This window comes from Choloepus didactylus, chromosome 18, assembly GCF_015220235.1.
Source record: "Choloepus didactylus isolate mChoDid1 chromosome 18, mChoDid1.pri, whole genome shotgun sequence".
NCBI lineage: Eukaryota > Metazoa > Chordata > Mammalia > Pilosa > Megalonychidae > Choloepus > Choloepus didactylus.
The window spans coordinates 55,432,780-55,447,893 of record NC_051324.1 but is presented as its reverse complement, the minus strand read 5'-3'; the positions used below and the strand labels follow the sequence as shown (position 1 = coordinate 55,447,893).

The following is a 15,114-nucleotide window of genomic DNA, read 5'->3' as shown; positions in this document are numbered from 1 at the left end:
CATGTGTAAGGACTTTCGTTTATTATATAGTTCACTAAACTATACAAATAATACATTTTAAATGTTTATTTAAAAATTAGAGCAATAATGGAAAAACAATTCCTTCAAACTGCTAACATTACAAATAAAAATTGTTCACTGAGCAAAACGTTGTTTTAGGCACACATCGTCTCCCCTAGTCCTAATAGCATTATGTCCTCATGAGATTTATCACCTTCAGCTTCTGGGGCTTCCAGGGAAAGTAAATGCCAAACCGTCACATACTGTCTAAGGCAACTTAAATGGCTTTAAAAAACTTTCACCAGGACTCCACATACAATCTACCACAAGGGGGCACCTTAAGCTGAAATCGTTTAAAATCTAATTTTAATAAAAGACGTAAAGTCTTTCAAATTTACTAAATTCATTAATACAGAACACTTGTCACTAACAATATTTAAAGACTGACATTTGACTTTACAATACTGAAAGCATACTCTTTTATACTTCTTTTACAGAAAAAAAGGTACCAACCTTATTTATCTGAAATTAACATTAAAATTTATATACTTTGTGCATTAAGAAAGGTAATTTGATGGACTACAATTAAAGTCTTTAAAGTAAATAAATTTAAATGAATAGTTTCAAAGCTGAACATACAAAGAAAGAACTTTACTGTTCAACTTAGAAAAGTGGCAGATTCTTTGATTGCATCAAAATGTATCATAAATTCATCCACAGGTGCTTAGAAAGGTAACTTCCTAAATCTTTTGAGTTATGTCATTTTCAAAGGTTTGCACTTGTTTATAGTCAAAGTTCTGAGTACTACTTCATACACTGATAGTGATTTATCAAGAAACAGAAATTTTCTGTAACACCACTTAATAGATTTCATATTTTCTAAAAATGACTTTATCTGAAATTTTAAAAGATCTCAGTAATACATAAGGCAGGTATAACAAAAACCATTACAGAATCCCCCCTTCCTCTCCCCCCATTATAAACACTGACTTTAAAAGTAAAACAATGCAAGTTGCAGACTTTTAAAGATGGTGGCTTGGAAACTAAACTGCAGTATAAAATTAGTTATTGAAAATATTCTTATAAATAGGTTCTGAACATCCAAAAAGATAAGGGAAGGCAAGATAGAGAAGGAAAGCATAGAAATAGGAGAATAGCAGCATGGAATAAATTTCACTTACTTCCTAATTTGTTTACAGCAATCCTGTTGACTATGAGCTCCTTATGGGAGGGCATTTGAGACTGGGCAAACATGGCCTGTCAACAGATGAATGCCCATGTAATAAGCACCAGGTTTCCTGACATGTGGTGTAATTTCTATTTAAAATAAAATACAGGATTAAACTTCAAACCAAAACATCATTACAATGGTCTCACCATTTGTAATGACTTCGCTGACAACAAAGGTTTCCAACCTACTACCTACATAGCAAGATATCAAAAAGACAGCACAATGAATACCATAGCAAGTATTTAAGGGATGAGAAGGCAAGAAAAAATTTATACAGATTTTTAAAAATAATTGATTCAGAAATAGGAAAGCTGATCCTCAAGGGTTCCCAAATAGCCAAAACAATTTTGGAAAAGAACAAAGTTGGAGAACTCACATGCCTCGATTTCAAAACTTACTACAAAGCTACAGTAATCAAAACAGTGTAGTACTGGCATAAAAACAGACATACATAACAATTCGTCAAGAGAAATTCTCAGAACTGAAGGACACAACTAAATGACTGAAAGAGTCCACCAAATCCCAATGGATGACAGCAGATCCACACAAAGGCATATCACTGCAAAATTGCAGAACAAGAGAAGACCCTATAAACTTTCAGATAGGTCCAAACCAGTCATGTACAAAGAATCAAGAATCAGAATGGCTTCAGATTTCTGGACCACAACATTGCAGCAAGAGGACAAATGTACAAAATTCTGAAGGAAAAAGGTCTTCGACCTCGAACTCTACACTCAATTAAACAATCAGTAGAGTAAAAAGACGGAATAAAAAGATTTTCAGACATACAGGTCTCACAAATATGAAAGGCCGCACTCTCGTTCTCAAGAAGCTACTGGCCAATGTATCCCACTCAAACTAGAGACAAAAGAAGATGTGGGAGACAGGAAATGGGAACCAACACAGAAGAGATGCAAAGGGCATTCTCAGGAGATCCATGAAGGCAGACACCTAGGATGACAGCTTTGTACTTGATGCAAAGGACAACCAATCACACTTAAGCCTCAGAAGTATAGACTTGTTGAGGGCTGTTACCACTAAGATCTCTGTTTACTCTGTACCATTTTTTTTAAAACTACGGGTAAGCCTGGATGAGATACTCATCTGTACCTGATTTGGCCTGACCATATACCAATGAAGTTCCTGCTCTCTCCTTTATGTCCTGCTTCTGACATCCATTTCATCCCACCAAAGACTTTCTGATTTGACCTAATTATCAGAGCTGGAAGAAGGAAATGAAGACTTCAGAAGCTAAAAAGGCAAAGCAGCCCACTTGCTCTGACCATATTTTACAGGATATCCAATCCCCAGTTCACACTACGACCCAGCCCAACATCCTAAATGAGGACACTGCCCACCGACTTGGCCAGAACAATGTCTTGAAAACCCTCAGGAAAGCCAAGGCCAGACTATGACCCTGAGTCTGTTGTGCTTATCTTCTCCTAGAAGACTGAAACCAGTAGTGGCAGAACTAACCTTTCTTTAAACAGCAAGGTTTGTTCTTGCTACTCCAATTTACATACTACTAAAAAGAGAAGCAAAGGAAATTCTAACACCAAAATTAGGGCAGTGATTACCTCGAGATGGGTTGTAGGGGAATGTAAGTGGCTAAGGGTACACAGTGGCCTTCCAATTAGTAACTTATTATTTCCTACTCCAGGCATTGAATACAATGGTTTGTATTTTGTTTCTTTTCATACACTCTTCCTTCTTTACAATTTTAAAACCTGTTTTAATGCACATATTCCTTCAAGTTGGAAATTATTTAGCTATATGACTCATTATTAACCTACAAAGGTTTATATATCAGCAGTAGTTGTCTCCTATGTTAATCATGAAGGAAATGAGTTTATTTTTAAATACATAGAAAAATTAAGATTGGATTTACTTACATTATGAGTCTTCTGTTTAAGAACCAGTATTTCCTCCTGCTTCTGTCATATCCAATAGGTTCATGTCGAATATATGGTTTATTTTTTTGGATTTCAGCAACACAGTCAGTCACACCAGGCACCTTATGTGCCACACAGACTTCGCACTGCCATTCATCCTCTGGCACCTCCTCAAGAGGTGGTTTCACACATTCCAAATGGTACACTGCTGAACATGTCTCACAGCAAAGCAAATCCCCAAGTTTGTGACAAACCCTACAATGGTCATCATACTGGATTACCCCTTCAGACATCAATTCCTCACGAGCAATGTTTGTTGTAAGAAACTGATCTACTAAAAACTGAAGAACTTTGATTTTGTTCTCTACTGGTCCATAAGGATAATCCTCTGCTTCTTGGTAAGGAAGAACATGGTGGTACTCCTTATCACTCTCACAGTACACCCGCAGCACCTCTGGCCACGTCATCCCATCTATGAAATATAGAGTGGAATTAACGCTATCTTTCAGATCAGCAGGTCCAAAGGTAGTATTTGAAGTGTCTTCTTCACGCAAAACTGCTTTCAAAAGCACAACGTGCATCTCTGCCATAAGTGTGCATTGCTCTTGGCTTACCAGAGCTGCACAAAAATCCTCAAAGCGAAAAGGAGATAATCTTAAAACAGTGCCAAAGTTCCGCAGTACCTCATAAATGGCAATAACATTCATTATATGCTCATTAGGCACCATTAAATCCTCTGAGGACTTGGGAAATTCAAGAGGCGGGATGTCTTTTTCTTCCAATATTGGAGAACGAGGTCGATGTACTCTTGGTTTTCGCCTCCCTGTGAATAAAGAAATGACATAATTACAAATCCATATGTCACATAATTTTTATAAACTAAGGGTTCTCCAGTTTTTCCTATTTGGACAAACACCTCAAAACACAGAGACACATATTTCTATTTCTCTAAAAACTGTTGAGGTGAAAAAATACTAAGAAGCAATGATTTATCTCTAATTTTCAAGGCTATAGGAAAATCTAAATTCAGGTTTTCCAATTAGATTCCAAAGCAGAAGAAAAAAATGTAAATTATTTTTTTCATAAATCTCTCAATTATCTAGAGGGATTAACTGGTTTACAGGTAGCCACGATATTTAAAAAACAAGGCTTTGTGAAAGACGTGACAACAGTTAAGGATCAGAAAAAACATCTACCTATAAGACAATAGGCATGGGGAAGGTGGGAGGATGACAGCAACAGATGATAAGAAATGCCTCTCATCAACCAGACAGGAAGAAGCCCTCTGATGTAGCACTCATTTCCCAAGACCTACGTGATGAGAAGCTCCATAGTGAAGCATGGATTCAAGGGCTGAGTAGAAAGGGGAGGGCAGGCTAAGTGAAGAAGAGTTTCAAAATGATACATTATTGGAAAGTATAAACTGGTTCAACTTCTTAGAAGACAATCTGGCAAAAAGCTATTCAAATGCATATCCCTTTGTCCACCAATTCTACTTCCTGGAATTTATCCTACCGCTATACTCACACCTACATTTAAGTACAAAAATAATTAATACAACATAGTTGAAGAGCTTAAGTTTTGGGTTTGTTTTGTATTCTTTCCTTTTTAACGTCAATATATAGCAATAGTTACATCAATTATGAATTATGGTAGATCTACACAAGACAATCAAATCTAGCAATTAAAAAGAATAAAATAAAATTTATATGTGCTGAAATGAAGCAATCCTGAAGATACATTAAGTTAAGGGAAAAGCCAGCTACAGAATAATGAGTAGAATGTCATCTGAGTAATAAAAGTAGAAACAAAACACAAAACAATAAAACGAAGAGGAGGAAGAGGAAGAAGGGACAGTGATCAACATATACATCTCTAAAAGGACATGGAAGAATCTTTCAAAAGTTGATTTGGAGAACGAGAGGACAGGAAAAGAAGACTAATTTTTCTTCCCCTTCTGTACTTTATATCATATGTATGTATTTTTAAATTATAGTGTTTTAAAAGAAAAAAATGAATATTCAAATGAATAAAATGATGCTGCCATTAGTGGTTGCTGATGTTCTATATGAATATAAATAAAAGGTCATTATGCCAAATTCAAAGATTTATAGAACTGAGCAGATTTGAGTGTAAAAAGAGATAAGTCTTATAAATTTAAACCATTCAAGTTCCACAAATATCAATCATTAATATTAGTAAGTCATTTTGACTATTCATGAAGTATGTTTTTAATATACCATTGAGGATTACGCTCATTACTGTTTTCAACAATGATCTAATATCTACCAAGTGAATTATATTAATTTTCCAGTATTTTTTTTGAAAGATTAAAAATTTGACATGCTCAGACAGATAAGAGATGGGGGCAAATTAACTCCAAGAGATACTGTTCTGGTGGACAAAAATTTAAAACCACACCCAAACTATTGGGAAAAATATAGAACAACAGAAACACCAATATACCACCAGGACTGTAAACCAGACCACTACTCTGGGGAGGCAACTCAGTAATATCTAACCAGGTTATGGCTGTGCATACAGCCCTGAGAGTAGCAGGTGGCAAACTTTTTGCCCATGACCCAAACTAAGAAACACATTTTACATCTCAATCCAGTACACACACACACCAAAATAAAGCAATGCTCTTACTATATGCCTGATATTATATATTCTATTATACTAAAATCTTCTTTTCTTTTCCTGCTTTTAAAACATGCTGGTTATTCACTGCTGGTGGCACTATATAATGGTACAGCCACTCCGGAAGACAGTTTAGCGGTTCCTTAGAAAACTAGACATCGAGTTCCCCTACTCGTTAAGTGATCAGCAACTTCATGTCTTGGAATATACCCAAAAGATCTGAAAGCATTGACAAGAACAGATATTTGCACACCGATGTTCAAAGCAGCATTGTTCACAACTGCCAAGAGATGGAAACAATCCAAATGTCCCTTGACAGATGAGGTGGATAAACAAATGTGGTATATACACACGATGGAACACTATGCAGCAGTAAGAAGGAATGAAGTTGTGAAAACACATGACAACATGGATAACCTTGAAGACATAATGCTGAGTGAAATAAACCAGGCACAAAAGGAGAGATATTGTATGTTACCACTAACGTGAACTCTGTGAAAAATGTAAAATAAGTGTCTTATAATGTAGAATACAGAGGTCCTAGAGATGGTCAGAAGCTAGTGAAGGGAGATTGATAATCTGATGTGTACAGATATGATAACGAGGGTGAATTTAATGGTATGGGAATGGTCAGGTGTGACTGTGGTTCATTAATGGGATTATAAGTTATCAGTGATGAGTTCAAGGCGAACGTGTTGTAAATGGTTGTTTAAAGGCACGTAACCCACAGAGTAGCACCACAAACCTAATAAGTGTCAACATGATATACTTACATGGTATGACACTGGTGCAAGAGGGTTAACAACAGAGTGGTATGGAAAACTACCCATTACGTATTAAATACGAATATCTTACCAACACTACATAATACTAGGGCTGAATAATTAGCAGCTGGTAAGCGCTCTGGGATGTATTATGTTATGATAATTGTTTCAAGTAGAGAGTGATGATGATTGTACAACTAAGTGAAGATAATGTAAAAAACTGACCACTTATCTTGAGCTAGAATATATATATTAAGTGAAATTAGGAAACCACTACTAATAAATCAAGTCCTCAAGTTGAGGCTTGCTCTTGTGGTATTTAGTGTTGTAGATGGGAGGCTGAGCTCTCCTATAATTATGCCTAAGAGGCCACCTCCAGGGAACCTCTTTTGTTGCTCAGATGTGACCCTTTCTTCTCTAAGCACAACTAGGCAAATAAATTCATTAACCTCCCCCTCACATGGGACATGACTCCCAGGGGAATGAATTTCCCTGGCAACGTGGGACATGAATACCAGGAATGAGCCTAGCCCTGGCAGCGAGGGATTGAAAATGCCTACTTGACCAAAAGGGGGAAAAAAGAAAGGTAACAAGCTGAAGTCACAGTGACTGAGAGACCCCAAATAGAGTTGAGAGGCTAACCTGGAGGTTTCTCTTATGCAGGCTCTGGCTAGACATCCCAAATGGCCATAGTATGCCATGCCCTTACCAAAGTAGTCCCCAAATACCTAGGTCCCTATCTGAGATTCTATAAAAGATGCACTTACTAAGTTTTATCTTTCAGAAGGCCTAAACCCACAAGTGTCCCTATACCAGACAGTACTAAAACCCAGAGGCAACAGCCTCTTGAAGATCAACTATCAGATGCAGTCCCCTTACCCACAGTGTCAACAACCCACCCCTTTCAAATGTGAACAAGTTAGGGTGCTCACACTGCCTAGACACCCTGAGGATAGAGAAAGAAAGAAAGTGAGAGGAAGGGGTAGCAACAACCAAGATAAGATTTAACAAAGGTCTATGATAGTGAAACTTTATATAAAGATATATATATATATATATATCTTTAGATGCTGGGTTGTTAGAATAGCTGGAAGGAAGTAAATGACATGGGTGGAACTGCAAACCTATTACATCCTTTGAAATTTGCTCTATAGCTACTCATTGAATTATGCCTTGAAAAGCCTTCCTTCTGTATATACCTTATACTGCAGAACTGGGAAAGAACTGAGACTGTGGAACAGTAACCCATAACAATTTTTGAAATTACCTATGTAACTGCTTGTTGAGCTGTATATCTCAAGTTAACATCTTTTTGTATGTATATTTACAATAACAGAAATAGCTGAAGTTGTGGAACTGTGACTCATGACATTCTTTGAAATTTGCTCTCCAACTACTTGTTGAATCATACTTTGGAAGCTATCACTATTATGTATACATGAAGTTCATATAAAAAAAGATATCACATGAAGCAACTAAAAGTGGAGATGGCTGGCTCTGAGGCATGGCAAGAGATGATTTAGGGGATCTGCTTTTTCCGGAATAAGCCTCTTTGACTGATATTTGTTCAATCTTAATAAAGTTATTTTTAAAGGTTTGATTGAACCCACAAAAAAACAAACAAACAAGCAAACAAAACATGCTGGTTAGGGACCCACAGTTTGAAAGCTTCTAGAGAAACTCTCCTTATGCATATATAGGACATTTGGAACTGTTTAAAAAAGCAAAAAAACAAAAACAAAAACAAAAAAAAAAACTGGAATCAACCAAAATGCCCATCAACAGGGAAATGGTTAAATTGTGGAACATGAATTTGACAGAATTCTACAAAGCAGTTTTTGAGTGACTTAGGACTATGTATGTCAGTATGGATCAGTCTTTTTTAAAAAAAGTGTGAAGCAAAACAATATGTTACAAATTTATAAACAGTTTAAAACCCTGCAAAACAGTATATTTATTGCTAATAGAAGAATACATATATGAACTTGCAGTTAACATCGCCACTAGAATGTCATCTTGTTGGGAGCAGGGAATTTTATCTAGATTGTTTACTGCCATAAATAGTAACTGGCACAAAGAAAGATACTTAATAAATATGTATTGAAAGAATGAGTAATTTTGAATTGCACAATAGCCCATACAATTACACAAGAAAATGTATGCACATAATTTGCAGATGTTGAAATGTTTTAACTCTACCCTGTGAAAGTAAACAGAGGACTATATAGTGAGATAACATAGAAGAGTGATCCTCAAACATCAGCAAGCATCAGAATCACCTGGAGGACTCGTTAAAACAAAAATTCTGATTAAAGCACAATTTCTGATTCAGTATGTCTAGGATAAAGACTGATAATTTGCATTTAACAATTTCCCAATTGATGCTAATGCTGTTGGTGTAGGGGCCACACTGAGAACCACTGCCCTAGAACTTAGAAAGGTTCAGACAAGTAAAAATTAACACACACTGGATGAAATTCACTGACTCCAGAAGTTACCTTTAAACCTCACTACTCAAAATGTGATTGGTGAGACTTCCGGGAAGATGGTGGAGTAGGTGATTCAGAAACTAACTAGAAAGGGGCCGGAAGACACCAGGGACCACAGTTTCGGGGTGTGACTGGCCATAGAGGGACCCCCACAGTACGTGGAGGGGACACCCGACAAAAACAGAGGAGAGACGGTGGCTGCAAGGACGTAGTGAGTGTGTTCCCCATCAGGACTCCCACCCCCAACCCAGGCCAGCAGCAGCAAAAGGGCCACCAGGCAAGGCAGTGAGCAGCAGCTCTCCACTCCCATTCACCTACCTTGACAGTTTGCTGGGGGGTTATCCTCCACAGCCAGACAGCGGGGAGCTCCCATGAGGGAAATCAGTGGGGGGTGGCTGCTCTCCCCCCATTTCCATGGGGGGAGGGGTTGTGTGGGGGGTGATGAAACAGCGAGAAGTGGGGAAGGAGAGGCACCATACAGGCAATCAGGAACCCCTCCCACACCCCAGACACTCGAGGGCACAAGGCAGGCAGAAAACCAGCAGGCAGGGTCTACGTTCCACCTGCCATGTGCCATTGATCAGGATTCCTGCCTACATGCTCAGGGCCCACCTTGCAGCCCAGGACTGGGATTCCCCAGAGCACATGGAGATCCAGTACACTGATTGGTTCCCCACCCCATTTGGACTCCACCCACTGCACAGGAGAAGTCTGGGGAAGACCTACTTGAGAGCACCACCTGCTGTTAGGTTAGGGAAATTACACTCCAGCAAGTTGTGCCTCAAGAGCGTCACCTGCTGGGAGGTTTGACAGACTTCACTCTGGAAAACCAAATTATATATAAAGGCTCAATTAACTCTGCACTTCCAAAAATAACCCTGTCAAGATAAGCAAATGCCCCGAAGCCAGCAGAAAATTACAAAGCACTCGAAGGATCAAGAAGATATGGACTAGCCAGATGAACAAATTAAAAAGCCAGAAGAGACACAAAATATGGAGCAATTAATCAAAGAAGTACACACAAATATCAATATTATGGCTAAGGATATAAAGGAAATGAAGAAGACCATAGAAGAAAATAAAGAATTTGCAAGAGCAAATAAAAAAAAAAAGATCTTACAGAAACATAAGATACTGTTGATCAACTTAAAAATATTCTTGACACACATAACACCAAATCTGAAGAAGTAGAGGAACGAATTGGCAACCTCAAAGAGAGGATGATGAAAGTGAAAAAGCACAAAGAACGATGGTGAAAAACACCAAAAAATTTGAAATGGATCTCAGGGAAATGATGGACAACGTGTAGCGCACAAATACAAGACTCACTGGTGTCCCAGAAGGGGAAGAGAAGAATAAAAGGCTAGGAAAAATATTTGAAGAAATTGTTGGGGAAAATTTCCCAACTCTTCTAAACAATGCAAATATGCAAATTAAAGATGCCCAATTAACTCCAAAAGGAATAAAGCCAAATAAACCTACTCCAAGACATATATACTGATTAGATTGTCTAATGCTGAGAGGAGAGACTTCTGAAAGCAGCAAGAGAGAAGCGATTCACCACATACAAGGGAAACAACACAAGACTAAGTACTAACTATTCAGCAGGCACCATGGAGGCAAGAAGGTGGTGGTATGACATATTTCAGATTCTGAAAGAGAAAAACTGCCAGCCAAGAATTCTTATTCAGCAAAGCTCTCCTTTAAAATCCAAAGAGAGTTTAAAATTTTCACAACAAATGCTGAGGGAATTTGTTAACAAGAGACCTGCCCTGCAAGAAATACTAAAGGGCAGCTCTACCAGCTGAGAAAAAAAGAACGGAGAGAGAGGTGTGGAGAAGAGCACAGAACTGAAGAGTTATAGTAAGGGTATCTGAGGGATAAAAGAGAGAGGGGAAAAAAAAAAGTCTAACAACTAAAAACCAAAGGATAAGATGGCTGGTTCAAGAGCTCCCTTCACCATAATAACTTTGAAAGTGAATGGATTAAGATCTCCAACTAAAAGACACAGACTGGTAGAATGGATTAAAAAATAAGAACCAGCGATATGTTGTTTACAAGAGACTCATCTTAGACCCTGTGATACAAATAGACCGAAAGCCAAAGGATGGAAAAAGTATTCCACACAAACTGCAATCAAAAGAAAGCTCGGGTAGCTATACTAATATCGGACAAAACAGACTTTAAATGCAAAGATGTACTAAGAGATAAAGGACACTATATATTAATAAAAGGGATAATTCACCAAGAAGAAATAAGAATTATAAATGTTCATGCACCCAATCAAGGAATTACAAAATACATGAGACAAACACTGGCTAAACTGAAGGAAGCGAAAGACATGTCTACAATAATGTATCTGGTAAGACAATAATATCTTACATATATAAAGAAATCCTACAACTCAATGGCATTAATACAGACAGCCCAATTTTAAAATGGGCAAAAATATGAAAAGATAGTTTTCCAAAGAGGAAATACAAATCCCTAAAAAACACATGAAAAAATGTTCATCTTCACGAGATGTCAAGAGAGATGCAAATCAAGACCACAATGAGATATCATCTCACATCAGTAAGAATGACTGCCTTCAAACAAATAGGAAACTACAAATTCTGGAGAGGATGTAGAGAAATTAGAACTCTTATTCATTGCTGGTGGGACTGTATAATGGTACAGCCACTCTGGAAGGCAATTTGGAGGTTTCTCAGAAAACCAGCTATTTAACTACCCCACAATCCGGCAATTCTACTTCTAAGTATATACCCAGAAGATCTGAAAGCAGTGACGTGAACAGACATTTGTACACCGATGTTCACAGCAGCATTGTTCACAACTGCCAAGAGATGGCAACAATCCAAGTATTCTTCAACAGAGGAGTGGATAAACAAAATGTGGTAAATACATACAATGGAATATTATGCAGCAGTAAGAAGCAACAAGGTCCTGAAACATATGGCAACATGGACAAACCTTGAAGATATAATTCTGAGTGAAATAACTCAGACACAAAAGGAGAGATATTGTATGTTACCACTTCTATGAACTCTCTAAACAATGTAAAATCCACGTCTTATAAGAGTATTGGAGACCCAGTAATAGACAGTAACTAGTGAGGGGGAATTATAATCTAATATGTCCAGATATGTTAATGATGGTGAATTCAAAGGTATGGTAATGGACAGGGGTGACGACTGTTTGCTAATGGAATTATAAGTATCAGAACTGTATTGAAGGTGAATAGGAATGAAAGGAGTTATTTAAAGGCATGTTTCCCACAGACAGCACCACAAATATAGATAGGTGCTTGTCTAATATCCCTCTAAGGCATGACACTAGCACAGAGAGTTGACTACAGAGGGTACATGGGGAAAATCTACACACTGCATACTAGAGACTATAATTAATGGGAATACCATACTAGTATTACACAAATACTAGGGACAATTAACTAAGGGCTGACAAGAGCTACGAGATATTTTAGGTCATGAGAATTGTTTAAAATGCAGAGTGATGAAGACTGTACAACTAAGTGATGATAATGTTGAGATACGGATGGATTATTGTGGGTATAACATATGCTATGTGAACTTAGGAATCCCCTACTTTATAAGTCAAGCCCTCACTACTGAGGCTTGCTCAGGTGAAACTCATGGCTATAAAGAGGAGGATGAGCCCACCTGTAACAATCCAAGTATTCTTCAACAGAGGAGTTGCCTAGGAGTCACCTCCAGAGAACCTCTTTTGTTGTTCAAATGTGGACTGTCTCTCTCTAAGCCTAACTCTGCAAATAAGTTCATCACCCACCCCCAGCATGGGAGAGGACTCCCCAGATGAATGAGCCTTCCTGGCAACATGGGACATGGATTCCGGAAATGAGCCTGACCCTGGCACTGAGGGACTGAGAATGCCATTTTGACCAAAAGGGGGAAAGAAAGGCAACAAAATAAGGTTTTAGTGGCTAAGAGAATTCAAATAGAATCAGGAGGTTATCCTGGAGGTTACTTCTATGCAAGCTTCACCTAGATATGCCAAATGACCACAATATGATAAGCCCAAGTCAACAGTAGTACCGAAAACCTTAAAAAGTACCCAGATCCCTATCTGAGACTCTAAAAGTTTCACTCACTAAGTTTATTCATCAGAAATTTAAATCCTTCTCAGAATTCTATGCCAGCTAAGTCCCAAAACCTAGAGGCAACAGCCTCTTCAAGAACATCAACTAGATGTGTCCCCTTTGCTCATAAACAAGAACCCTTTTTCAACATGAACAAGTTAGGGTGATCACTGCCTAGACATCCCTGAAAATAATCCCTGATTAAACTAGAGGAAGGGATAACAACAGACAGAATGGAATTTAACAAAGGATTATGAATACTGAATCTTTATCTAATTTTCTTTTACTTAGTTGCTAGGGTATTAGAATAGCTAGAAGGAAAGAATTGAAATGGTGGAACTGTGCAAGGCATCCTTTGAAATTTGTTCTATAGTTACTTGTTAAATTTCAATTTGAAAGCTATACCTTTTTGTATGTATGTTATATTTCAGAGTGAGGAAATAACTGAAGCTGTGGTACTGGAACTCATAATAACTTTGGAAGTTTCCTATATACCTGTTAAATCATACTTTTGAAAGATATTACCTTTTTGTATATATTTATATTTGATAATAAGGAAATAACTGCAACTGCGGAATTGTGGCCTATGATATTCTTTGAAATCTGCTAATTATTTGTTAAGTTGCACTTGGAAAGCTATCACTTTTATGTATATATTTTATATTCTACAATAAAAAAATACATTATCCAGAATGCTTGAGAGAAATTCAGAATCTCAGACCCCACCCCAGCCCTACTACATTAGAATCTGCATTTTCTGAAAATTCCCAAGTGATTCACATGCTCACTAAAGTTTGAGAAGTACTGCTTTGAAACAGTCCTTCCTAAAACTGTAAGCACAGTCTCAAAATGCAACCCAAACTTACAGAACCTCAGGTGAAGCTCAGTAACTCATATTCCCATTTTTCTCTCCAAATACTTCTGATGTGTGTCCAAGTTTGAAACTACTGCTTTAAAGAAATTGGATATTTCCCCCTATCAAGCAGAAAAGCAGGCCCCTTTTGTGGAAACTCATGCATGGAAACTAAAATTTTGTCTCAGGATTAGAATAGGACTGATATGAAAGTAACCTGAAGCCTAATCAAGGTCACTAATAAGCCTAAAGAAAGAAAATGCTAAAAGAACATGGTCTGCATGAATTATGGGGGGAGAAAAAAAGAGAACCGAAGAGCAATAATTTGTCAATGCATTTCCAGCATAGTCTAGGCTAAGGGAGAGAATTTCTTGTCTAAATAACAAGGATGCTGGTCCCCCTGACAGTTTATTATCTTAAAAGAGGAACTGTTACTATGGACAGGTACTTTAATTAAACGACCTGATAGTCGTTGTGGCAAAACTTTTTGCTCTTTTGTATGCTGTATTAGAGAAGTACCAGGATGCTCTTCTCTGAACTCTTTGGCATAACTAGTCAATATTACTCACCAAGGGTTAAATGTTCCTCAGGATTCTTTGCTACATGCCTGGGTTTCAGGAGCCTTGTATGATATATATTTTTAAATATGCACTGTGGGCTCAATATGTATTTGTTTAATTACTCATTTTTTTAATTAAAAAAAGATCTGCCTGTGCATTTTAAACAGATATTGCCTTAATTTGCTGAAGATGTGAGAAAACCTAGATATTTTTTAAGGCCCTCCTCAAATGTCACCTCCTCTGTCCTTTCTTGTGGATCCTAGTATGGTGCTTCTCTAACTCTCTGACAGCAGAAAAATCTCAGAGAGAAACTTCATCTTTCAAGGCAGAGGACTGGAAAGGGGTGGGGTCTCTGTGAGCTGTAATGTGTAGGAGGAATTCCCATTTTGCTGTTTTCCTCTTTTCTCTTCTGGTCCCTGCCCCAAAGGTGGCCCTTCTGCAGAGCTGCAGCACTGTGGCAGTGCAGTTAGATAAAACTCCAAAAAAATCCTGTATTTCTGTACAGTGGACCAGGAAAAAGGGCCTCTGTGAGCCCCTGAGGGAATGGGAGTATCCTAGAACACAA

At 37.8% G+C, this 15,114-nt stretch overlaps 1 protein-coding gene across 10 annotated transcripts in view; it reads right to left on the bottom strand.

The window, feature by feature from the left end:
• Positions 1 to 15,114, bottom strand: part of BPTF (bromodomain PHD finger transcription factor) — a 164,580-nt gene that overhangs the window by 114,423 nt on the left and 35,043 nt on the right. For all 10 annotated transcript variants that reach the window (XM_037810590.1, XM_037810594.1, XM_037810599.1 and 7 more), the window contains exon 2: positions 3,124 to 3,946. In XM_037810590.1, coding sequence (XP_037666518.1) covers positions 3,124 to 3,946 — 823 coding nt within the window. The remainder of the gene's footprint in view (positions 1 to 3,123; positions 3,947 to 15,114) is intronic.